This window comes from Pristis pectinata, chromosome X (genome assembly GCF_009764475.1).
Source record: "Pristis pectinata isolate sPriPec2 chromosome X, sPriPec2.1.pri, whole genome shotgun sequence".
Taxonomy (NCBI): Eukaryota; Metazoa; Chordata; class Chondrichthyes; order Rhinopristiformes; family Pristidae; genus Pristis; species Pristis pectinata.
The window spans coordinates 1,431,283-1,458,228 of NC_067450.1; the positions used below are offsets into that span (position 1 = coordinate 1,431,283).

General features: G+C 42.3%; 1 protein-coding gene across 3 annotated transcripts; it reads left to right on the plus strand.

Moving 5' to 3' along the window:
- The first annotated feature begins 1,524 nt into the window (after positions 1–1,524).
- On the plus strand, positions 1,525–25,709 carry nemp1 (nuclear envelope integral membrane protein 1). 3 transcript variants are annotated; one of them, XM_052009369.1, is made up of 10 exons: positions 1,537–1,675; positions 4,020–4,144; positions 11,615–11,834; positions 13,097–13,169; positions 15,750–15,843; positions 16,467–16,581; positions 18,213–18,438; positions 20,805–20,978; positions 22,162–22,220; positions 23,429–23,533. In XM_052009369.1, the coding sequence occupies exons 1-9, from the start codon at positions 1,570–1,572 to the stop codon at positions 22,202–22,204; spliced, it is 1,176 nt and encodes a 391-aa protein (XP_051865329.1). In that variant the 5' UTR covers positions 1,537–1,569; the 3' UTR covers positions 22,205–22,220; positions 23,429–23,533. The 3 variants fall into 3 exon arrangements, with proteins under 3 accessions (XP_051865328.1, XP_051865329.1, XP_051865330.1); XM_052009368.1 differs by lacking the exon at positions 22,162–22,220 and having other exon boundaries at positions 1,525–1,675; positions 23,429–25,709; XM_052009370.1 differs by lacking the exons at positions 20,805–20,978; positions 22,162–22,220 and having other exon boundaries at positions 23,429–25,709.
- Positions 25,710–26,946: the final 1,237 nt, after the last annotated feature.

Sequence of the window (26,946 nt, forward strand, 5' to 3'; positions counted from 1 at the left end):
TACTCTAATTGCTGCTTAAGCTCTTGTACATCCAATATTGCCTTCTTATTTTTATAGCTGGATGGGATATTTATACTTTGCAATGGGATTTAGAGTGGGAATTGAGTGGGTGGATGAAAACTTGACACATTGAGTCTTATGTGGAAAAATGTGAGGTCATGCACTTCAGTAAGAGAAATCAAAAGGCAAACTATTATCTATATAGAGAGAGCCTGCAAATGAGTGAAGTATAGAATGAAGTACAGAAGTACTATATGTTCTTGTGCATGAATCACAAAAAGATTGTAGGCAGGTGCAGCAAATCGTTAAGAAGGCAAATGTCATGTTGGCCTTTATTGCAATGGGTGTTGGAGTTTAGAAATAGGTAAGTATTGTGACAATTGTGTGAGGTGTTGATGAGGCTACTCCTGTAGTATTTGTACAGCTTTGGTCCCCTTATTTAAGAAAGGATATATCAGCATTGGAGGCAATCTAAAAGAGATTCGCTGGGCTAATTCCTGGGTTGAGAGGATTGTCCTATCATGAGTGGCTAAAGAAGTTCAATCTATATTCTTTAGAGTTTAGAAGAATGAGAGATGATTTTCTTGAAACATATAAAATCCTAAGGGGGCTTGATAGGGTCGATATTGAGATGCTTCTATAGGTGAGGGAGAGTTATAGAACAGTACAGCACAATACAGACCCTTTGGCCCACAATGTTGTGCTGACCTTTAAACCTCACCTGACTATCCAACCCCTTCCTCCCACATTTCCTCTATTTCAAATTCCTCCATGTGCTTATCTAGTAATCTCTTGAATTTGACCAATGTACCTGCCTCCACCACCGCCCCAGGCAGCACATTCCATGCCCCAACCACTCTCTGGGTAAAAAACCTTCCTCTGATATCTCCCTTGAACTTCCCACCCATTACTTTAAAGCCATGTCTCTTGTATTGAGCATTGGTGCCCTGGGAAAGAGTCACTGGCTGTCCACTCTATCTATCCCTCTTAATATTTTGTACACCTCTATCATGTCTCCCCTCATCCTCCTTCTCTCCAATGAGTAAAGCCATATCTCTGGAATTCTCTAACCTGGAGAGTTATGAAGGCTGGATCACTGGGGGAGGGGTTAAAGAGGATATTTTTAAAAGATCAGGTAATTGAGGGCTGTGGGGAACTGGCACAGGAGATGGGGCAGATCAACCATGATCATGTTGAATAGTGGGACAGGCTTAAGGGGCCGAGTGGCCGATTCCTTCTCCTATTTTCTTGTGTGTTGGGCAACTTTGTGGACTGGTCCATCAAAGAATCAATGTCTTCAAAATAGAAATGAATAAAATAAAACGTATACGTTTCTTTTTTACCCCTTTAAAACTGCTTACAGTTGCTCTTGTCACTCAGCAAGCAGGACTCAGACCTCGGCGTTGGCAGAAGGAAGTCTCGCCTATGCTCCGCGTTCATTGGTTGGTTGGATGTCCGGCCGTTGAGAAGTGTTTGACGATTGGCGGAGGCGTCCTGTCAATCAGTCGAGAAGGCGATGATGGGATGAAGTTCGGTTGCAGCGTCACGTTAGTGGGGTCTGGGTTGTTGATGGCGGGAGGGATGAATTTTTTTGGCGCTTTGCTGCTGAAAGGTCGATTCGCGTTACTGGTTTCAGCGGCATTTTTGCTTTTAGTCACGCAATTTTTCACGGCAGGTACGGACAGGGCGATGTTGTGTTGGAACAACGTGGCCGGCGCTCGGGCCTCTTTATCGGCCCCTTTCCCTAGGTGCCGGCTGCACAGCAAGGGTGATGGGCTCCCTCCGCTAGGTTAGCCATTGCGTGCAGGGAGGCGGCGTTGGCAAACTCTTTGCCTATATTAAAGGGTATCCTGGCACTCACTCTCACCCACCTTTCCAGCTGAGAGTATGCTGATTGGAATGCATGTGACCTAAGCAACAGCTCGATAGACCAACAGTTGCCCGGTGAGCCACAGGTTATGCCATTGTGAGGGTTTGGCAGGTAAGGTTAGGGAGAATCTAATCCTAGCTACTGCTTGCTCCTAATACTCCATTTCTGTAAGTACAGAATATTAGGAGCAAGGGGGTAGCTAGGGAAAGAGTGGGTCCTCTTTGGGACAAAAGGGGTCATATGTGTGGAGGCCAGGGGGATGTGGGTGAGTTCCTAAATGAATAATACTTGTCTGTATTCACTGAGGAGAAGGTCATGGAGGATGGTGAGTTCAGGGAAGGATATGTTGATTGTTTGGATTATGTAGGTATTAAGAAGGTAGAGGTGTTAGGTGTCTTGGAACACGAGCATTGGAGAAAGTTCTAAAGGCCAGGACCTGTGTTCATTTGGAAAATCAGGGATAGTGAGAATGGTTTTGTGTGGGGGAAGTCCTGCCTCACTAATTTGACTGGGTGTTTTTTAGGAGGTAGCTAAGAAGATTGAAGGTAGAACAGTAGATGTTGTCTGTATGGACTTTAGTAAGGCATTTGACAAGCTAGGATGGTCCATGTGGTATCCAAGGTGAGCTGGTTAATTGGATCCAAATTTGGCTTGGTAGTAGGAGGCAGAGGGTAGTGTGGAAGGATGTTTCTCTGACTGGAACACTGTGACTAATGGTATACCACAGGGATCCGTGTTGGTATCTTTGCTGTTTGTGATGTATAATAATGGCTTGGATGTGAATGTAGGAGGTATGATTATTAAGTTTGTGGATGGCACAAAAATTGGTGTTGTGGTTAGGTTGTTTAAGGCTACAGCAGGATATAGATCAGGTGGAAAGTTGAGCACAGCATTGGCAGGTGGAGTTTAATCCTGACAAGTGTGAAGTGATTTATTTTGGGAAGTCAGATAGGGACAGGACATGTACAGTAAATGGTAGAACACAGGAATGTTGATCAACCGAGAACCTAGGGGTCCAAGTCCACGGTTCCCTGAAAGTGGCAACACAGTTGGATAGGGCGGTGAAGGAGGCATGTGGCATGCTTGTCTTCATGGGGCATAGAATAGAAGAGTTGGGACATTATGTTGCAACTTTACAAAACACTGGTTAGGCTGCACTTGGAGTATTTGTGTGCAGTTCTGGTTGCCACACCATAGGAAGGATGTGATTGCACTGGAGAGAATGCAGAGGAGACTTACCAGGATGTTGCCTGGACTGGAGGACCTTAGTTGTGGGGAGAGATTGGACAGGCTGGGCTTGTTTTCCCAGGAGCGACGGAGGCTGAGGGGTGACCTGATAGAAGTACTAATGATTATGAGGGCATAGGTAAGGCAGATAGTGAAAATCTTTTTCCACTCCAATGCAGCAGAGAACTCAAACCGCTCATTTGTTCCTAGTCGTTATAGATTTCAACAGAAATAATATCAATGTTCTCTTCACTGCCGACTGCTCCCTCTGACTGTGTGACTACCAATTGCTCACCTTGCCCCCCCCCCCCCCCCCCCCCACCACTGTGTCACTGCCCTTTCCTACCTCTGACTAGGTTGCTGCCCTGATTCTGTTATTGCTCATTGCCCTCATTGTTTTCTATTTCTCCTTCCCCCTTGTTGGTGCAGTTTGCCTTCCCATGTTCCCATGTTTTTCAAACTGGATGAACTGTTTGTTTTCCTGAGATGCTTTTTCTCTGTATAAATCTGCCTGACTTGAGCATTAACAGGATTTCAGATTTGTAGCATTAGCAGTATTTTGCTTTTGTATTGCCTGTTGTCCCTTTGTGGTTTGCTGGTGTTCTCTATCAATGCTGGCATTAGGTTTGAAGTTGGGATACTTGTCAATGGTGCCCTGTGTCTTGAAATACTAGGAAGTGATCTTTACAGTGGAATGGATACTACCCCTAGTGACTTCAGCTCCAGTTGGTGATCTTGCCTTATCTATTTCTAGTGGAAGGTCTCGGTAAGGCCAGCTTGTAGGCCACCATAGCTGTCCCAATGATCTTGTGTAGTCATCTGACCACCTAGAACAGCAGGGATTTTTGTTTTAGAAGCAGTTGTCACGATGGTTAGTTGGTGAGTAATTTGGTAATGTATTTCTTGTTGAAATGTTTATTAGCAGAAGGAAATGGGAACATTGTCTCCATTAAAGAAGGGAAAAGCAAGTGCTTCAATGAACTGAAGAACTTTTGCTTTAAGAATACATTGTTACCTGGATGGAGAGAGATTTGGACACGGATTCAGGTAGGAGCCTTTCCAGGTCAACTCTTGTTGTTAATAGGCCTTTCATTTGGATATATCTGCCAATCTATTCTTGTCTTTCTTTATTTTTCATTTCCTTTTTCACTTCTCCGTATGATTTGTGGTCAAATTTAGTTCAGCCTTGTCAAGTTGACATCTGTTATATGCCTTTTTTCTGTTTTATTCTACTTTTAATTCCATCACCCAGGGAACCTTGGTTGCCCTCCCTATTCCACTTGTAGGAATGCATCTAGACTGTACCTGAGCAGTCTCTTTAAAGCTGCACAATCATTCCCTTGCCCCTGCACGACTGAGGCTCAAATTGGGGAAGTTACTTTGCTTACTTATAGCTCATCTTATCTTCCCTTAAGCCACAAAAATTATATGACTATGTTCCCAGCTGTGCTTTTCAATTAAAAAAAAATAAATTTGAGCAATGAAAGAGTGTGATAAAAGACCGGCAGCAAACATAAAGGGGGATCCAGAAATATTCTGAAGGTATGTGATCAGGAAAAGGATTGTAGGGGGAGAGCTGAGGCTGATCAAACACCAGAAAGAATGGTGATAAAGGGTATGGCTGACATATTAAATGAGTACTTTGTGTTATTGTTCACCAAGGAAAATTGCTGCTGGAATCTAGGCAAAGGAAGATGTAGATGCTGGATGGGCTCATTGACAGAAGAGGCACTAGAAAGGTTGGCTGCACTGAAGAGGATCAGTCACCTGGTCTAGATGGGATGTATCCTAGGAAGTAATGAAGAAAATTGCAGAGGCCCTGGCTACAGTCTTTAAAAATCTACAGGTTTAAGGGAGGTGCCTGGGGCTGGAAAATTGCAAATATTAAACCTTTGTTCAAAAATAAGTATAGGGATAAGCACAATAACCACAGACAAGTCAGTTTAATCTCGGTGATGGGAAAAGTCTAGAAACAGAATTAACAGCCACTTTGGCATGTGTGGATTGATTAGAGAAAGCCAGCATGGATTTGCTGAAGGTAAATTGTGTCTGTGCAACCTGTTAGGTTTTTAGTGATGAAGTTATATAGAGGGTTGATGAGGGAAATGCAGTTGATGTCATGTATATGGATTTCCAAAAGGTGTTTGATAATCCGTCACATAATGGGCTTGTCATCAAGATTGAAGATTATGGAATAAAAACAAGGATAGAAAATTGGCTAAGTAACAGGAAACGGTAATAGTGAAACGTTATTTCTCAGAATAGAGTGGAGACTCCCAGGAGTTGGTACGAGAACCACTGCTTTTCTTGAGAATTGGACTTGGGTGTTCAGGACGTGATTCATAGATGACACAAAATTAGGAGGCAGAGTGAACCATGAGGATAGCAATGGGCTTCAAGGGAATATCGATGAGCTGGTGGAATGGGCAGATAGGTGGCAGATGAACTTTTATGGTGATAAACGTAAAATCCAGAAGATTATAAATGGAGTCGAGAGAGGAAAATCTGTTCCTGTTGACAGGGAAGTTGAGAACTAGGGGACATGGAATGAAGGTGATTGGCAAAAGCACCAAAAGTGATGTGAGGGTAAAAAAAAATTGCACGACAAGCATTGCAGGTCTGGATGCTCTGCCTGGTATAGTAGTGAAAGCATATTCAACTGTATCGTTCAAGAGAGCTAGATAAATACTTGAAAGGATCTAGGACTATGGGGAGAAAGAGGTGGAATGGGAGTAGCTGGATTGCTCTTGCATAAAGCTAGTACTGACTCGACAGGCTGAAGGGCCTCCTTTCGTGCTGTAATGATTGTGATTCTGTGAATTTTGCTACCTAGTAGATGGTGGTGGCGAATAATATTGCAGGTGATTGGGAGGCGAGAGGAGAATGTGATTGACGTTCATGGGAAGGCTGAGGATGGTGAGAGGAGGTAGGGAAAGCCAGTTAAAACTTGTAGCCTTTATGATTTCATGTCTGCTGCCCTCTGAAGGAAGTGGGTGTAAGTGTAATGGAAATGATAAAATAAGCAGGAAATATAGTGACAGGAAAGTTTTGTAGAAAGGAATAGCAGAAACTCAATTGGAACAGCCCCATAAATATTGTGACTAAGGACGGGTCAGGTGGCTATCCTGCGACAGGTGAATCACCTTTTCATTACAATCCTTTTTTTTCCCATCTACCAGGCACAAATCGGGAGTGTGGTGGGTTACTCTCCACTTGTCAAAGGGCAGACTATATATACTGTAAATGGAGAGACTGCAGATGAGTGGAGTGGGGACGGATCTTGGTGTTCTTATGATTGAAACACAAAAATAACAAGCAGGTGGAGCAAGTAATTTAGGAAATTGGATGGCATATTGACCTTTATTGGAATGGGAGTTGGAGTTTAAAAATAGAGAAGTATTGTTACAATTGTATGGGGTGTTGGTGAGGCCACATCTAGAGTACTGTGTACAGTTTTGGTCCCTTATTTAAGAAGGGATATATTAGCATTCGAGGCAGTTCAGAAAAGATTTACTACGCTAGTTCCTGGGATGAGAAAGTTGTATCACGTGCAGCTAAAGTAGTTGGATCTGTAGTGATTGGAATTTAGAAGAATGAGGTGTGATCTGATTGAAAGAAATGATTTTGAGTTGATGTAGTTAGAAGGTAAGGAAGCAGTCACGTAAAACTTGGGTGTGTCGGAATTTCTTCTTGCAGAGCGTGGTGAATCTTCAGAATTCTCTGCCACGGAGTTTGAGGAGATTAGATCAGTGGAGGCATTCAAAGAGGAGGTAGATAAATATTTGAAAGATCAGGGAAGTGAGAGCTGTGTGGTATTGGTACAGAAAAGGAATTGAGGCCTGGGGCAGATCAGCCAAGATCATATTAAATGACAGGGCAGGCTTAAGGGGCCAGATGGTTTACTGTTACTATCATGTGCTTTTGGGTATTCTTGTGAGTGTAACTCCACATGAGACACGACCCTATCCAAGACACAGCAGTCTGCTTGATTGGCACCCTATCCCCCATGCTGAATGTTTAGGCTCTCCACTATTGATGCACCATGGCTCTGGTGTGTGCCTTCTGTGAGGTGTACTGCAGTAACTTGCCACAGGTTCTTCAACAGCATCTGACTAGTCTGCAACTGTTACTGCCTAAAGTTCAAGGGCAAGAAGGGAATGGGATTCCACCACCTCCAAGGCTCTCTGCAAATCTTGCCATCCTGAAAATATATTGGTCATTCCTTCATTATTGCTCGGCTAGGGAATGAGACAGGGCAGGTGACAAGTGTGTGTAGGGGAACACTTTTTGGATCGAGTGATCATAATTCCATTAGTTTCAAGATAATTATGGAGAAAGGTAGGACTGGTCCTTGGGTTGAGATTCTAAATTGGAGTAAGGCCAATTTTGATGGCACCAGAAGGGATCTGGCAGGTGTGGATTGGGATAGGCTGTTTTCTGGCAAAGCGATGCTTGGTAAGTGGGAGGCTTTCAAAAGTGAAATATTGAGAGTACAGAATCTATGTATTCCTGTTAGAATAAAAGTCAGGGCTAACAGGTTTAAGGAACCTTCGTTGTTGCAGGATATTGAGGCCCTGGTAGGGAGAAAGAAGTAAGCACATATCAGATATAGGCAGTTAGGATCAAATGAGGCACTTGAGGTGTATAAGAAATGCAAGAAAACACTTGAGAGAAATCAGGAGGGCAAAAATAGGACAGGAAGTTGCTCTCGCAGACGGGGTGAAAGAAATCCCAAGGGTTTCTATAGTTATATTAAGAGCAAAAGGGTAACAAGGGACAAAATTGGTCGTTCTTGAAGATCAGCATGATCATCTATGCATGGAGCCGAAAGAGATGGGGGAGATCTTAAATGAATTCTTTGCATCTGTATTTTCTCTGGAGACAGACACAGAGACGATAGAACTGAGACGAGAGTAGTGAAGTCATGTACTGTATCTGGATTACGGAAGAGGAGGTGATGGCTGTCTTGAGGGGAATGAAGGTCGATAAATCCCTAGGGCCTGACAAGGTGTCCTGTTGGACCTTGTGGGAGGCTAGTGCAGAAATTGCAGGGGCTCTGGCAGAGATACTTAGCCACGGGTGAGGTGCCGGAGGATAGCTAACATTGTTCCGTTGTTCAAGAAAGGCTCTAAGAATAAGCTGGGAAATTATAGGCCGGTGAGCCTGACGTCAGTCGTGGATAAATTATTGAAGGTATTCTGAGGGGCGGGATATATATGTATTTGGATAGACGGCCTGATTAGAGATAGTCAACATGGCTTTGTGTGTGGTAGGTCATGTCTAACCAATCTTGTAGAGTTTTTTGAGGAGGTTACCAAGAAGGTCGATGAGGGAAAGGCAGTGGACAATGTCTACATGGACTTTAGCAAGGCCTTTGACAAAGTCCTGCATGGGAGACTGGTCCAGAAGGTTAAGTCACTTGGCATTCAGGATGAAGTAGTCATTTGGATTCAACATTGGCTTAGCAAGAGAAGCCAGAGAGTGGCAGTAGATGGTTGTCTCTCTGACTGGAGGCCTATGACTAGTGGTGTGCTGCAGGGATCGGTGCTGGGTCTGTTGTTGTTTATCATCTATATTAATGATTTAGCTGATAACGTGGTAAACTGGATCAGCAAGTTTGTGGATGACACCAAGATTGGGGGCATAGTGGACAGCGAGGAAGGCTATCAAAGCTCTCAGCGTGATCTTGACCAGCTAGGAAAATGGGCTGAAAAATGGCGGGTGGAATTTAATGCAGACAAGTGTGAGGTGTTGCACTTTGGGGGGACAAACCAGGGTAAGACTTGCACAGTGAATGGTCGGGCTCTGAGGTGTGCGGTAGAACAAAGGGACCTGGGAATACAGATCCGTAGTTCCTTGAAAGTGGCGTCACAGGTAGATGGGGTTGTAAAGAGAGCTTTTGGCACTTTGGCCTTCATAAATCAGGGCTTCGAGTACAGGAGTTGGGATGATATGTTGAAATTGTACAAGACATTGGTGAGGCCTAATTTGGAGTATTGTGTGTAGGTCTGGTCACCTACCTACAGGAAAGATATTAATAAGCCTGAAAGAGTGCAGAGAAAATTTACACGGATGTTGCCGAGACTTGAGGACCTAAGTTATAGGGAAAGGTCGAATAGATTAGGACTTTATTCCTTGGAATGCAGGATAACAAGGGGAGATCTTGTAGAGATGTACAAAATTATAATTATAGATAGGGTAAATGCATGCAGGCTTTTTCCCCTGAGGTTGGGTGAGACTAGAACTATAGAGGACGTAGGTTTAGTGTGAAAGGTGAAATATATAAGGGGAATCTGAGGGGAAACTTCTTCACTCAGAGGGTGGTGTGAGTGTGGAGCAAGCTGCCAGCAGAAGTGATGGATGCGGGTTCAATTATAACGTTTAATAGAGGTTTGGATAGGTACATGGATGAGAGGGGTTTGGTGGGATATGGTCTGGTTGCAGGTAGATGGAACTCGGCAGAAGATCAGGTTGGCATGGACTAGATGGGCTGAAAGGTCTGCTTCTGTGCTGTAGTACTCTGACTCTAAACTCCTGGGGCATCCAACCAACAGTTCCTTCGCTGTGCATTCCGCAGCAGCTCAAGAAGGCAGCTCCCCCTAACCTAGGACAATTCATCCAATAAATGCAATCCTTCCAACAATACCCACATCATGTGACTTTTTAAAAAGTGCAAACTATATATGCAAAACCTCAAATGCATGTATGTAGTTATTGAAATATTAACAAGCTACTGATTTCTGCTTTTCATTTTACAAAATATTACATAGAACTTGGAGTAAGGCAATTGTCCCTTTGATCCTGTCCTGGTATTTGTCAAGATCATGAGTGATCTTCATTTTCCTGCACTACCCTTATATCATGATTCCTTGATTGTACAGAAATCTATTGATCCCTGTTTTGAATTAAGTCAGTGACCGAGTCTCCACAATCCTCCAGACTAGAGAATTCCAAAGACTTGCCACCCTCTTAAATGGAGACATTTCTCTTCATCTCAGTCCTAAATGATCTGCTTGTTTTGAGATTGAGATCCTGCTTCTAGACTCCTCAGCTAGGGGAAAACATCCACACTGTAAAAAAAAATTTTTACAAGTTTCAACAAGATCTCCTCCTAAACCATAAAGAATACAGGCCAAGTCTATGCAATCTCTCCTCATTCAGCAAACCTGCCATTCCAGGAGCCAGTCTGGTGAATCTTTGTTGCACTCGCTCTATGGCAAATATATCCTTTTTTTTAAATGAGGAGACTAGAAGTGTACACAATACTCTAGCTGTGCTCTTACCAAGGCCCTAGAAATTGCAGTGAGACATCAGTACTCAAATCCTCCAGTATTCTCCCATAGTGCTACTTTAAATAAGTTCCAGCCACCTGTTTAAAAAGTGGCCAGCAAAGTCTCTGCACTGGCTACATAAATCAGAATTTAAGTGTGTAGCAGTGTTTGGATCATCTGAATTTTGCTCTTCTATGGCCTGTAGTTATATTGGTGTTCATAGCAACATACAGTGGTAGAGAGTCAGAACAGCAGAATATACTTGCTGCTTTTTACTGCTTCTACTCCTGACCATCCACTGCAGTCATGTTTCCTGTAACATTGGTCACAGATTTATATGGACTGTGTTGTTGGCTCATAGATCATACTCAGCACCTTGTAATCAGAAGGTGAAAATCCTTATCTGAGCATTTTTAATTTAATATATTAAAAGTCTTGCAAGCATGTGCATTTCCTGTAAATGTCCCAGTTAATGCTTTTCTGTTTGCTCTCTTCCTAAGGTTGCTATGTACCCCTGCTGCAACTAGTATTCAGGGTTGATTGGTACTTTGAAAGCACTGTCAGCAGATGCATTTTTCACCCTTTGATTGTTATTCTTTGCAACATTTTTTTTTTGTTGAGAAAATTAATTTTAAATGTTTGAGTTCTGCCGCTGGGGAGTTGTGCTTTGGAGGGGCCAAGATGAATTATTTTACTGCAGCAGTGAGGAGGAAGTGGTGAACACTCATGGTTGAATCAGGCTGGGATTGGTGAAGGTTGAGTGTGTACTGAAGTAGGCTGAGAGAAGCACTGAGATTGCAGTTGTGCCAAGGTTAGCTGAGGCAAATTGCGGTTGTGCTTGGAGGACTTCCTGACTGACAAGTAGCCACAATTTATATTCACATGACCTTTGAATCTCAGGTTCTTAATCTGTATGTCATGTTATTTTTCAAACACCCATTTATTTTTCAATATACTGCATCCTTTAAAATTGGTTGTGTTTTTAGTTGAAAAGTTGTGTGGTAAATTAGGAATTTGGAAAAGGTTACCAAGTGAAGTGGCTCCAACAGTTCACAATTTTTAGCTTCATACAAAACCTTAAAAACCAGTCTTTAGTGTGCTGGATTTAGAGTCTGGCTCAATAATAACATGTTGTAATGATGGATTGTCCTTTATTGTCACACCTGGGAGAACTTGTAATCCTGTTTGACATGTGTTTTCCATATTATTACTACCAATTCCTTTTTTTTTAAATTTCATTTCTTAGATCCGAGTGAACAGTTCTGAGAAGTTTAAAATAAAGCAAGTAGAAGATGAAATGGAGCTGGAAGATCCAGGGGTGTGGAGCTGGATCATGGAATTGGCAACATCGATGCTGAAGGAGAAAGTGAATGAAACTTACCTCAATGTTGATTTGTTCAGCGACAAAACTTGCTTTAAGGTGGAACCAAGCAATAGAGTGGAGTATGAGATCCTATTGACACGCCGTGAGTTTTTGATTAATTTAGCTGCTTGTAATTCATGACATGTTTTGCAGTGGTAATGAAGTTGGTGTAAATTCACTTTATCGCGTTGTTGCTGCCTCCTTGTCTCAAATGGAACTTAAGCCTGCTAGTTGTCATTTTCCAGATGTTTCCACCAATGCATATTTCCTCGCTAAGTGCTTTGCCAATGGCTTTTATAAGGAGGCAGAGTTTCTTATGAACAGAATCTGCACACTTTCAATTGTTTTGGGGTTTTTTCATAGCACAGACTTAAGTATAATCCTAGCTTGTAGTGAAATGTATACTGACAACTGGGGGTGTACTGGACAACATGCCTGCCTATAAAAGCAGGCAGGGAATAGAGAGATATGGATCTTGTGCAGGCAGATGGGATTAGTTTAGATTGGCATCGTGATCAGCGCAGATATTGTGGGCTGAAGGGCCTGTTCCTATTGTATGAACAGTTTCAGATTATTTATGGAACTAAAATGAGTCGCAAAGACATCAGAAAAATAGTAAATATTGTAGGTGTGCCAGTGCAGCTTCTGACTTGTCACCCCTTTTCCTGCTGAATTGTACAGCAGTACCACCCATGGATGCCAGACCCTCCCGTCCCTTTCCCAAGTGATCTTTCTGATGTATTTACTGTGGAGGCTGTTGCAGCTAATCTCAATATCCCTGTGGATGCACTTTTTCTCTATACTCTGGTCCTTGGTAAGAAAGGAGAGAGCTGGACACTCCTTAATTACAGGTTGAAACTCTCTAGTCCAGTACCCTTAGGACCTGACCAGTGCTGGACCACAGGAATTGCCCCAAGAACTCCCTATATAAACGTGTGCCTGACCCTGAGGCTTGCCAGCTCACTCTACATGTTTATTGCTATATCATAAAAAGCTTAAAACAGAAAATGGAACTATAACGCCATCAAAAATAGGTTTTATTGTTTCATCAGATATGCAAAGCTTACAATTGAAAAGCTGTTCTGTACTTTCATTTAATGCATTGAATAGCACGTGTATATGCAAAGCTTGAAACGGAAAATAAATTTTGTCTACAAATATAAGCAACCTGGCGGCTTGGCTCTGCAACTACAGCCCCGGTGGCTGCTCTGCAAACTAATGGCGCCAGATTCGAAATGTGCTGGACCAGAGAGCTTCAACCTGTATTTCTTTCTGGCTGAGTTATTCTCTTAAACCTATTGAACTTTTTGACTCTGCCTTTTGGTTAAATTGTGTATCTGTCTCATCTTGACTTATTCTTTGCAGGTTTCGATCCACAGTTGATCCTAATCTTCGCTTTTGGGCTGCTGCTGTTTTTCTATGCTGAAAGTTTAAGCAGGTAAGCAATGAAGTAAAAAAAAATAAATAAGGCACAGCTAAATAAATTGAGACAGTGGGTAAAAGGTAGGTCAGCAATGTTTTCAGAGAACAGACTAGTTAATGTTTTGGGCAGAGCCTTCGTTTTAAAAAGTGCCCTAGTTATCTCGATAAACCTTGGCAGCTCCAGTATTTTGAAGTTTACCAATGCCACCTCAATCACTACCTCATTTCTTTGGATAGCCGTGTTGCTTCAAGTTCCTTGCACTCTCACTCTGTCCCTGGAAAATGTTTCCCTTGCCCACTTGTTACTCTACAGGCCCTCCACCCAGCTCAACATAACTGCTGCACTGGTGCAATGCCTCCCATTGCCTCTGTCTTTGACCTTTTGCTCACTAAGCCCTTTTTTCACCGAGACGAAATGTACCTTCTGTATAATTCCCATTTCTCGATCCTTGAATCTGAAGGCCACGGGGTAGAGGTTACCTTGCATGTGACTGGTTTGGAACTGAACAATTAAAAGTTGCGTTTTTAAAAAAAAACAGGCAGCAGAACGAGTGGGTGGGCACAGCAAAGTACACTGGAAGACGTAGTGTATTTAAAAGCAGTGCAGGAATTGGGAAGCACCAGCAGTGCACCAAAGTACATTGGAAAATATAATGCATTTAAAAGCAGTGTGGGAATTGAGCAGCACTGCAGCAAAGCAAGTTGGAAAACTTGCTGCATTTGGAAGTGGTGCAAGAATCAAGCAGCAAAGCACGTTGGAAAACTTAGTACACTTAAAAGCAGTGCAGAAATCAGGCAGTGGCAGCAGCGCAGCAGAGCGCATCGGCAAACGTACTGCATTTAAAAGCAGCGCAGCAGAGCGCATCGGCAAACGTACTGCGTTTAAAAGCAGCGCAGCAGAGCGCATCGGCAAACGTACTGCGTTTAAAAACAGCGCAGCAGAGTGCCTCGGCAAACGTACTGCATTTAAAAGATAAGATATCTTTATTAGTCACATGTACATCGAAACACACAGTGAAATGCGTCTTTTTGCGTTACTGAGAATGTGCTGGGGGCAGCCCACAAGTGTCGCCACACTTCCGGTGCTAACATAGCATGCCCACAACTTCCTAACCCGTACGTCTTTGGAATGTGGGAGGAAACCGGAGCACCCGGAGGAAACCCACGCAGACACGGGGAGAACGTACAAACTCCTTACAGACAGCGGCCAGGAATTGAACCTGGGTTGCTGGTGCTGTAATAGCATAACACAGCAAAGTGCATTGGAAAACGTACTGTATTTAAATGTAGTACAGCAAAGCGCATCGGAAAATGTAGTGCATTTAAAAGCAGAGCAAGGATCAGGCGTCAGATACGATGCAGCTGTACAGAGATCTGGTTAGATGCCTCCCTCTTCTGGAATAATTGCATTCAATTCTGGACATAATTCAGGAAGGATATATTTGCTTTGTAGATTCTCCAGAATGATGCTGTGTCTAACAGTATAAAAATTTGAGAGCAGGTTGCCAAAACTTGGCTTCTGTTCCTTCAGTTGTAGAAGACTTGAGGGGTGATCTAATTGAAATGGTAAGAATGATCGAAAGGCAAGATACAATAGAACGATTTCCTATGGTATGGAGCCAAGGGCAAAATATTAAAATTGCAGTTCGGAAGTGCTGTCTGGAAGCAGTATTTCACAGTGATGGAAATCTCAAACTTTCCCTCAAAGGGCTGTTGATTCTGGGGCCAATGAAATTTTAAACAAAGGGGCTATGTAACAAAGATGGGTGAAGGGAGTTAAGTTGAAATGTAATTAAGTGGCACAACCGATGCGAGGATCTGAATGGCCATCTTCAGTTGCTACTTTGATTGTCTACTTCTTGACTTGACGAGATGTCTTCTGCCTCCTTTGTCCATTGCTTCTTTTGATTTTCCCTTATGTTTACTTCCAACATCAGAAGCAATGGGCATTTTGAATTTCTTCTCTCATCCCTGATTTATTACCAGATTTAATTTTGACTGGTGGTACTGGCAGTTCTAAATCTCTCTCCCTGCTGATGCCGACATGAAGGGATGGCTGAAGCCTTTAAATGCCTTCCTCATTCTCCAGGAGATATTTTGTAATCTGACGTGAATTCTTAGAAATGGGGCCAATTCTTAGTAGCCACGACACGCAGCACACTCAACCCTGTGAATTCTCGGGGTTCTTGGCCAGACTGCTTGGAAATGAGTAAGATGCTCCCCAATGTGAAATGGTTCAAAGAGGGCATCTACTGTGTCTCTCTTCCATGTTGTTGAGTAGGTGGTTCAGGTGTTCCAGTTGTAAAAGCCTAGTACCAATCAGCTCTTCAAGCTCTTGGTTGGACTGTTGTGCTGAAGGGTGGTGCAGAAAAAAGAGAAATCTTGGAAGGGAAACGAAGAAATTTTTTTTTTTGAGAAGGCAGATAATAAATTTTGTGAGAAGAGGAGCTGGAGCTCTGTCATTGTCTGTTGGTCATCACTCACCTTTTCTGTTTTGTGGTGTCGGGGGAGATCGTGTTCACATGCTGGTATTGCTCTTTTTGTAAAAGATTTAACAAAATATATCACAAGTATTTGAGATATTTTTCCTTTCTAGGAGTCAGCTTTTCTTCTATACATCAGGAATGAGCATTGGTGTATTGGCTTCAGCCATTATTGTCATCTTTCTCCTGTCTCGTTTTCTACCCAAGGTAGGTTGGAGAATGTTTTTGCTTAGTGTGAAAAGTTAACTGACTTCTGTCTCTGTCCTGTTATGTGAGCAGGTCCTTGAACCCTAGCTCAATTTACTTGCACGTGAGGTGATTAATGTCTGCAGTAGTCAATTTTTAAAAAAAAACTTATTTCTACCTTACGTAACCACTATCAGCATTGTTTTTACAGAGATAATGTAAGTTCAGTACAAGATGAAAGTCGCTTTTAATGTGTTCCATTCAACAGAGTGGCACCATGTCTGCAGCATCTTGTCTATCAAAAGCAATTGTGCTCACAGTGAGGTTGCAAAGTTGATGATGCTGAATTGGGAGGATTTCTTTACAGTGAAAATCTGCCTTCTGGAAATTGTAAACCAAACTACACCATTGTAACAAGAGGCGAGTTTATCTGAAAGGGTTGGATTTGAATCCAGGTTGAGGTTGCCTTGAACCTGTATTGGGTAAAAAGAAAAATTTGCAGTTGGAAACACTAGCCCGATGTTGGGCAGAAAGTTGTTGGGCCTTTTGTATCTGAATAGTTAGCTGCTTCAAGATCCAGTGTGCATTCCAATAAATGCATAATGCCAAAACAAGATATTAATTATTATTTCTTTTCATTTTAGAGAAGTTCTCTCTACTTGTTGGTGGCAGGTGGTTGGTCTGTGTCTCTGTATCTGATCCAAGTGACCATAAGGAATTTGCAGTTTCTCCTGAAAGAGTACTGGCAGTATGTTTTAGGTGAGATTGTTCATCATTTTTAACGTATAGCAATCTAAGATTTGTCTGAAAATGTTCAGCTGGGTGATACCCAGTATGTGATGTTATATATTTACACCTTTTGTGTTTTGTGACTGAATTTGTACGATTGAAATAATGCGATGAAAGTAGTAGCACTTTTGTTTGAAGCTAATAATGGAGCATCTGCAATCAAAAATAACGGCTCTGCCTTGGATGTTGATCCTATCTTATTTCATTTGCCTGCTTGATTTAAAAATTTATACCTCCTGTGACACTGGGTAGCAAATCTGAAACCATGTGGCATGGTGGTTTTGTGATCTTTGGAACTAACTGAACACTTATTTCCCAGCATTTTCTCCTGTCCCACCTCTCCTTTCGTGAAGCTGCTAATATTTGTTAAAAGGACACCAGCAACCATCCCAGCATCTTTTCCAAGGGATTGTTCATTGGGAATTTGGACAGTGTGGTGCTGGATAATCTGACCACATAAGCCGGTGAAAGCCATCCAACAGTAATCAGAAGCCTGTCGCAATTCATTTCAGCAGGCATGTTGCTTTTACTTAAAAATGACATTTCGACCATTGTAAACAAAAATGACATTTTTAATTTACTAAACTTGTAAACTATTGTAAGAATGAAAAATGGGGAAAATCAGCTGAAGGGGATTTTTCACTAAATGCAGCTAGCCTGTTTTCCCATCCATTTAAGTTGAAGGAAAAACAGGCAGGCTGTTTTGTAGGCATCACATCCTTGCCTATTGTCCCTACCCCAACTAACTTTTCTTTCACTCTGCACTGCTGTTTGTCCAAACACTAGAGAGGAAACTCTGTCCCTCACACTCCCTGTGCCAAATAACCATTGTACAAGCTGTGGTTTGAGCTCCCTTCCAGTTCCAGAACTGCTCATCTCCATCTCATTGCTAGAATTTTTTGATCCCTTGCATCTTCCTGTATTTGGTGCTGATTTTGTTTGTTTCTGCATGCATTGTGTTGCTTGATAGAACACTCCTGTCATTTTTAAAAAAAAAAGTAGGTCATCACATCAGCAAAGCAGGGTGTTAGCTGATCTGGTATTGATGAAATGCAAAAACCTTGGGTGTGCAATTATTTCAGTGGTGCTCTTGTGTATGTGTGTTGTTTTTTCCCCAAGGAATGGGATCTCATCTCCACAAGCCTGACCTATTCAGAGAATGTTGCTTTGAGCAATTTGATCTGTTGTTTTTGTGTTGTTTTTTTCCCTCTTTTTTTTTGGCTGGGGAACTGGCCCATCCCGCACAGGAGAGCAGAGGCGCATGAGTGGTAAAAGAGGGCACATTTCTCTCAGCCCAGCTTGCTGGTTACCATCTACCAATGTATATGGTATCATCTTCTACAGTCTGTTTCAGAGGGATTGTGTGATCGTTGCTCTATTTTTCTTCCCTTGCAGTGAAGAAGCACCTGATCTATGTGGTGTCTCTCTTCTTCTGCCTGCCCCTCCTTTTACCAAGCAGTGTGGCTGTGTCTTTCTGCCTCCTGTCCCTCCTTGGTACACAGCACCCTGCAGCTAAGGGTTGCACTCTCCAGATTATCTAGGAGAAGCAGGCAACAAGTCTGTTACTAAGGTTATTTCTTCCTGTGCTGTTAATGTTTCAGGCTATGTGACAATTTCTGGCTTCATCAGCTTTGCCGTCTGTTACAAGTACGGACCCCCCGAGAAGGAGAGAAGCATCAATCTGCTGAACTGGACCCTGCAACTCTGTGGGCTGCTTCTAATGTACTCTGGGATTCAAGTACGACAGGTTGCCCTGGCCCTCATCATTGTAGCTTTCTGCATCAAGAACATTGAAGTGCCCTTTCAGTGGTCGTACACTGTGTACAAGTAAGTGTTTGGAGTTTTATAGAGTCATACAACATAGAAACAGGCCCTTGGCCCACAAAAACCTTGCTGACCATCAAGCACAAATTTACACTAATCCCAATTTATTCTCCCCACATTCAACTCCCCTCAAATCTGACAACTCCCTTGCACATTGAGTAGGGGCAAAATGTACAGTAGCCATTAACCTACTAACCCACATGTTTTTTGCTATGGGAGGAAACTGGAGCACCTGAAGGAAACCCATGTGGTCACATAGAAAATGAGCAGACTCTGTATAGACAGTGCCAGAAGTCAGGATTGAACCCAAGCCACTGGAGGTGAGGGTCCACAGCTTTGCCAACTGCACCACTGCTGTCCTTAAGTCACCTCAGACTTGTAACAATCTTTAGCTGTACAAGATCCAATTTATTGCTTCTGTTTTGGCAACAAGTGTATCAAGCTGACCTTGTTTTGTTCCATGGCTAATGGAGGAAGAGGTGGGATTGGGGAGGAGCAGGTGATTGTAGTGAATATCTTGACACTAATGCTCTGGAGATGAACTCAACAGCTCTAGTGCTAGTGTGCAGAGGCACAAATTGAGAGTCCAGCATTTGAATCTGTCTCAATTTATGTCAGCACATGGATGGCCTTGCTGTGCTTGCAATGCAGAAAAATCTCCCGAGGCATCTAGGGTGTGTAATTACAAAATAAAATACCAAGCAAAGGAAAATATTTGGTGTGTTGACCAAAGCTTGGCGGAGGTTGGGGTGGAGGGGGAAGGAGAGACACTTCCTGGACACCTGATTTTTCACTTTGATCGTATTGGAGAGGGTGGGGGAATTGATCAAAGGTAGATCTCCATCACATAGGATTCTAGGTGCTTGATTCTTCAAACAGGAGGAGGAATATTTGGCTTGTTAGGAATATTTCCCAGCAAAGCAATAAATCTGTAAAAATGTGGTGGATGATATTTGCATGTCAATACTTTCCACAAGTGATGTATTTGTATTGATGCAAGATTCTCTACATTTTCGTTTGCTTCAGAGAACAGTTTCAACAGGCACATAGGATCTAAATCTTGTGGAATTTATCACCCCGTGGGGTCAATCAACATTCCTGCTTACTACCTGAATGAATGGGGATGTCCAGAGTTGCTCCTGATCTCTCAACATGGGCAGAAGAGCACCGTGTTATTCAAAGACATTGGTTTACTTGGCCCCTTTACAACCAGGAGAGAATTGCTGCTGTCATTTAACATGTTGAGTCCCAGACACAATTACATGTATTCAGAAGAGTGAATGCAATTTTGCTAAAGACTGAGTAGAAGCTAGTTTAAATTCACTGGTTTCATTCTGGCTAACATCTAGATGAAAAGCTCAAACCTAGAAATGTCAGAATTTTCCCAGCCAGATTCCTTTTACTGTTGCACAACCTTCAAGTCAGAGTTCCTGGTCCAAATATATCAAGAGCTCAAAGTTAGCACATGTTGTTATTTTAAAAAAAACAATTGATGTGAGTCTGAGAGCTTAAATTATAATAACTGAGCTTTTGGACAAAGTTCAACCCCGAATGAAGGGGTGAGAGTCTCTTGTACCTACTTCCAATGCATCTGGTGGATTGCAAAGGAAAAAGAAGCATTTGTTTCCTCACTCCATTAATTTATTATCATTGTATCTAATGACAAACCTACCTGGGGAGCTGGCTGGCTGAAATGAGTGGATTCCTGGGGTGGTGCTACTGCATTTCATTGTTTCTGTGACAGATGTATTGTAAATATCACTGTTGTGGGCTAATACTAACAACTGCTTAGGATTGTCTGTACAGCTGTACACCCAGTATCTGCCGTGACTGGAACTGTTGCTTTCAGTATGAAACTAAGGCATGAAGTTGCACCCTGCTATTTTACCTTGGGCACGTACACGCCCACCTGCTGTGATGCCTCACCATGCAACTACAATACTCTGTATCTGCAGCAGAGTGAAAGACAAATGATCTTCAACATATCTCATGGGCACCATCTAGTGGGAGTTTGTAGATTGGTGGAGACTAGGAAACCGTTTAATTGTCTGCTCTTGAAATCCTAAAATGTATTGGGACTCAAGTAGTTTAAACTTCCATAAGGACCCAAGTTGTCTGATTAAGTACCTTTTTATCACTGCAGATCAAGTTTTTTTTTAGTTGGTTTCACGTTTACTCCTGAAATAAGGAAGTTTGGTGTACTTATTGAAGAGGGAGGGGAACCAAAAAAAAGAGTACAGAAAGTTTTGACAATTGCCACGAGTTGTCTCCTGGAACCTAGGAGAAAGTGGGGAGGGGGGGGAAACTCAAGTTTTTCTCTCAGAAATACCCACTGGCTTTTTATAATGTTCAAAATACTCTAATTTTAGGCAAGTGTTCAAACTAAGAAACAAGCCAGAGCCCCGAAGGCTTCTAACTGAGGAAGAATATCAAAGGCAAGGAGAAATAGAAACTCAAAAAGCTTTGGCGGAACTGCAAAAGTATTGCAGCAGCCCTGAGTTCAATGCGTGGAAAATAGTGTCCAGACTGTCAACACCAAAGAGGTAATACTCTTGTGCCATTTAAATCCTCTTGTGCTTTTGCTGTCTTCCTCCATCCTGAGAAAATGGGTAACAGCCTGTTCCCAGCTATTTGTTGGCACTTCCCTTGTGCATTAGTTAGATGTGCAAGAGCCCTCTGTGTAACTGGTTTTCCTACTTTACCTTTGAACAAAGAAGCACCCAGCCCTTGGTTTCCTCTCTGCCATTGACTATACAATCAAGGTCAGTAACTGGGTGCATGGGGAAATTGTAGGTAGTAGATGCACCTCTTTGCTCTCTGTGGTTAAGCAGATTAGAGCTCATTACATTGTGTGCATCCAGCTCCTCATTAAAACCCAGATAAGCATAAAAGATGCAAAGAGAAAGGGTGATGTGACCCATTGCTTTCAGGGTGGATGAGGAAGATGGGGTAGATAGTTAAAATCTTTTCCCTTGGTGGGGTTATCCAAAACAAGAGGGCATAGGTATAAGGTAAGGGGTAGAAAGTTTAGAGGGGATGTGAGGAAGATTCCCCCCCCCCCCCCACCTCAGAGGGTGATTGGAATCTGAAATGCACTGTCTGAGGAGGTAGTAGAGGCAGAGATTCGCAACACTGAAGAAGCATCCACACCAAAAGGCTACGGACCAAATGCGGGTAAATGAGATTAGTACAGATAAATACAATGGTTGGCATGGGTGTGGTGGGCTGAATGGCCCGTTTCTGTGCTGAACAATTCTGACTCTGAGACCATGTATGGATTTGACCAGTTTCCCTCAAATTGCTTATTTTTCCCCTCATGGAAGTAGATATCCTGAGTATGCCCAAAGCTTAGCAGTAAACAAGTATTCAAGTTACTGTTCAGGGCCATTGCTTGACCTGTTCAGTATGCACCTAGTGTAAATGTCATGCTTCAAGTTGGGAAGGTGCTATATTTTTGCATCCGCCAGAATTTCACTGTACAGACTGAAGTTTGAAATCCTCAGTCTGAGAATGTCGGGGAAGCCAGTTTTTTTTTGGGGAAAAAAAACCACACTTCAATATCCCTTGGGTACAGTAATTTCCAGAAAGAAGAGCTATGATGGCAACTTGGGATATTTATCGTGCAACAGATTTAAATGCCTTGTATATTAGAATAAAATCAAAACTGTAGTATGTGGTGGCTGAGGTCTGTCAATTACTTTCTCCAATTTCTCCTCACGTCAACAGACGAGGTGATCTGTTTCCAGGCGAATGTGAATGCAGCTTTTGAAGCTGTCCTTTAGGAGGTGGGTGAGAGTAGCCTTTTGAGACTTACTCTTTTTCTTTTTTTCTCTCTCACTCACTCTCTCTCTCTCTCTCTCTCTCTCTCTCTCTCTCGACCCCTCAAATAGGGAAAGTCTCTTTCCTCTGCACAGATGAGTCAGGAGCTTTGTGCATGTGGTGGAATCACTGAGACCGGCTTGCATTCTGTCACTCTGTGGTGTCACATGCATGCTGAAACACTGATTTTTGGAATGTTTTTATATTTGGACGGCTCAATTTCAGCATCATGAATGTCCGCCTTCTAAACGTGAATCTGATGCCGAGTAAAGCTCCTTTGTCCTTGAACGTGGACTTTTCCTTCACCACCCATCCCTCCACCAATTGTCCCACTGTGAGTCTTGGTTCTCCCTACAGCAGCCATCTTTGTGGTCTCAAAGAAGCTGCTGAGTTCCCCAAACTCTTGTGTTAAACTTTTAAACAAAAAACAACGTAGGGCTTGGTTCCAAGCTTAAAAAGTCAGCTGCCCACTGGATCTCCCATCTCCCCAATTTAAAAAAAATAACATACATATAAAACAACATGTAACCATAGAGAGATGCTGGATACACATCAGTGAAACATGGTTAAGCTCTGGCTTCCAAGTAATTCTGCTTTATCAAGAGGCCTGTTATCACTTTTTCTGTTTAAATTATTACCCCCTTCTCCCCACACACACACACTCAAAGTACCTTGAAAACTTGTAAAGCCCCTCAGTTGGCAGTACACTACTGTGTGAGAGCACTGGTCACTATAGGCAGGAAGGTTTGATTTCCTCTGCCCTGTGTGTGAGCTGATCCTGGTATCTCCATTCCCATTAAGGGCAGAGTCACTTAGCCAGGGTATCTGCTTCTGACTAGTCTCCAGTGATGTTTATTGGAAATCTGTAGCAGTGGACATCCAAAGAAGAGAAACATCGGGTTCAGCTGTAATGTTTTCCCCCTGTGCTGAGCAGCTTGCTGACACTAGCCACACTTCAAGTGTGGCTGGTTGAATATCAGCAATATGTTGATTCATACTCTGGGAAAGGAAGGAAAGAATAATTGTTTTTTTTCCAAAAAATGTGTACTCTTTGTAACAACATGAAGTATTATGTTGGGAGAGCTTTTTTAATAAAGTGCATGTTCCTGACATGATTTTGATTACTCTTGAGTTTGGGACATTGATGTGACTGTAGGGTCTGTCTCACCTGCAGATTTGCTGACTTTGTTGAAGGGGAGTGTCACCTCAACCCAAATGAAATTTCTGTTCACGAACAAGAATACGGTCTAGGCAGCATGCTTGATCTAGAGGATGAAATCTATGACACTGATTTTTATGAAAACGAATATTGACACTGGGCCTTGGTGGAAAATGCTCGTCATTCTGAGTGAGGTCTGTCAATCGGAGATGAGGCCTCTTTCTGCGGAGGAGGAAACTGTTTACAATGCCTCTTTGACTCCTGACGTGGATAATTGAAATAAATAAGAAGACATTAACTGTTGCATCAGTACACTTGGCAAAGCTTCAGTGCGGGTGTGATCTTTATCCAGATTGGACCCAAAGTGCTGGAGACTGATACTGTATGTACACAGTACAAGGGTTCTGTGTCCCTGAATTCAGTCTCCCATTGGGTGCTTCGGTGTTTTTAAAGAATTGATCTGACTTGGTGCACTACTTGGAATTCAGGGAAACCAAGAAACAAATGACTCCATTTGGAAACAGTAGCTTCTGTAAGGGGTGATTGGAATGAAAAAATCACATTTAGATATTCTGATTCCTTTAAACCAAGAGAAAGAAAAACATTGGAGATATTTCCATGGCCTGGTTAACTTTTCACACAACCATTATTTACCTTTTATAATTTTTTTAAAATCAATATGTTGACTAAATTTGCTATTGTGGCTATTTGGTTTTAAAAGTTAACTATTTACTATTTTTTCTATTTATTTTAATGCTCCCTCTGTACTTTGACATTAAAACTAAATGTGTGTCTGGCTGAAAATATAAATATTAACTATATTAACTGCAGGGTTGCAAGTTAAACCAAGCCATGCTAAAGTCCATGAGACTTTGGTAATTTGTATCTATGCAAAGAGCACCTTTTCATGATCAACTCCTTTTTTTTCAAATAATGAAGTGGTACAGTGTAAATAATATTGCATTTTTGTCCTGTTTAGTGCAATTTTATCTTATTATTCAGAGTTCTGTGTTTGAGGTGCACCAATTTGTCTCTTAACTGTATCACCCATTCTTAATCTAGCTTCAAAACAAGGGGGCTTTAATAACTATCTGTACCAAATTGCGTTATCTGTTCTTGCTGAACAGTTGGAATAATGTAGGGATAGCTGAAACCAAAAATAAAATTTATTTCCTGTCACATTCTCTCTAAATGTGTAAATCAAAACCAAGTCTCCTTTTCCTCAATAGTTGGCATATGTTTATGTAACTGTACTTTTGGTAGAACTATTAACATGATCATTGGGGTCTTCTGCTCCTTCAGTCCACTCTCTGCTTTAACGTCAGTGTCCTGGAGGTTCAAAAATAAGTGGAAACTTAACACAACCCTGTGCCCCATTCTTTAAACGGTATTACCAGAGGGCATTTTCCTTGCTGCTCATTCCATAGTGAGGCTGCTACTTTTAATAGGAAAGCAATCACTGTTGCTGCAATCCAGAATCTTTAATTTTAGGAATGATAGGATCTTAAGTGGGAGCCTTGGGAGGAGGAGGAGGAGGAGGAGGAGGAGGGGGAAAGGAGACTTGACCTTTTTTCAAAACAAAAATCTCTAATGCTTTGCCCGATATCCAGATGGAGTCTACCTGAGCTCATAGATTTGCACTATTGCCTCTTGAGCTAGCTGAGCAATATGGGGAACATTTGCATTGCAGTGATTGATATTGTTAAATGTCTTGGCCATGATCGGAGAGTGAAATTGTGATGGAGGTGGTGTACTGCTGGACTCCTTAAAGGTACGCATGTGTGGACTACCGCCTGCAGTTCACTCACACGTCATTCTTGCCTCTGCTATGCGCAACAAATTAAAGGCGGTACTACTCTTCCAGTTTTGTCCATCCATGTAATGGTGGTGGGGGTGGTGCTGCTGCTGCTGTACGTCTAAAATATTCATGTGGGTAACGAACCTACCATCCAACACTGGAACCTTGGCCTGTTTCTTGTTCGTTGTGGGGTTATTTACTGATGCAACTGTCTTTGGTTCCTGGGATCGATGAAGTTGCTGTGTATTGGATGATGAGTTTTGATGCAACATGTTGGCTTTAATGAGATTGTTTAAGATTCAGGTTTAAATGTAATTGGCTATGCAACAACTAGACACAGTCACAATAAGCAATCCTCGGGCAGTTTAAGCTAACCAAGCCTGAGGCTAGTGGCACAAATTGTTTAAAATGTATGTTTAAATCTATGAATATCCTTGTATTTTACTGTTATCAGTTTTATTGAAATTTTGAATTGTAATAAACATTACCAGGAAAGTGCCTTTTGACTTCTATCTCTTCATGCGTGGCGTTGTGGATGGGAAGAGGTGTTCTCTGTTAGTTTAGGATGAGAGGGAGGGAGGACTTTTGTATTGTTTGGATATAGGGTCTGTGGTTAGGTGACCCATCTGCCTTCTGGTGGAGGGAATGCCAGTGGATTTTGTGTGCTATAAAATTGCAAATCCAAGCTTGTTCTTTATTTTAGTGATTCAACATATGTTGAAAATTATAATAGACTGTGAACACAACATTTCCTGCCACACTGACTGCTATATGCTTTGTGACCAACAGGCAGTTTGGTTTTAGAAAGCTGGAACTCCACAGTATGACATGAAAGTCCAAAGGCTTGCATGTTGTATCCCTTGTTTCTTAAATTCCCACTTTCCACTACGTTGCAGAGGACGTATAGTTGTTTGTTTGGGACTCCAGGAGCTGGTTTAGGTTTTGACGTGCTGGAGTTTGAGGACAGAGGAAGCCTAGCAAAGAAAATGTCTCATGCTGAACCACATCTGATAGTTTCAGCAGAAATGAGGATTGGAAGCTGTCCATTTAGCCTCTGTCCCCTCTGACCTGTTCTGCCAATTGATTAGATCATGACTAATTGGCAGCTCAACACTATTTTGTCCTGTGTTCTTCGACAGCCTTGCCAAAGAAATAATCTACCCGTGTCGGAAATTTCATCCACTACCACTCTCCCCAAGCATGTCTGTGTGGGGTGACGGAATGGCAGATTACTGCTAGTCTTTGTACGACAATTGTTTCCTGACTTCATTTGTGAATTTAATGCTGTAAATTTAAGATTGTCCTCTTTTTCTGCACTTTTTTCCCATGCAAAGAAATCATTTCTACCCCATTGAAACCTGTTATAATTTTTGAGGGTGAGTTGGGGGGAAATGAAACTGATCGGATTGTATGTGATGGGATGAATGGCCTCTTCCTGTAATAAGTCCCACATCAGAGAGTGGGTGTACAATCCTACCACTGCAGAGTTGGACGTGCAGAGATTATAAAATAAGATTACACACAGGCCTCTGTTTCCTCCTCCCAGGTAGACCTAGATAGCACAGCACTCAGAGTTCTGATGTCCAAGCCGATGTTTATTCCACAACATACATTTTTAAAGCCAACATGGGGGAGCTTGCTGTACGTAAACTGCTGCTGTTTCTACGTTGCACTAGTACCTAAGATTTTTTTTGTTCCTGCTTTGTGTCCAATCACCTAGGGCAAAACTCCTCTG

Bases quoted from the DNA above. Each gene is read 5' to 3' on its own strand.
- nemp1 (XM_052009368.1), top strand. From the start codon at position 1,525: ATGAAGTTCGGTTGCAGCGTCACGTTAGTGGGGTCTGGGTTGTTGATG. The intron at 4,145-11,614 runs GTAGGAGCCTTT...TTCATTTCTTAG, and splicing joins AGATTTGGACACGGATTCAG to ATCCGAGTGAACAGTTCTGA. The intron at 15,844-16,466 runs GTAGGTTGGAGA...TTTTCATTTTAG, and splicing joins TGTCTCGTTTTCTACCCAAG to AGAAGTTCTCTCTACTTGTT.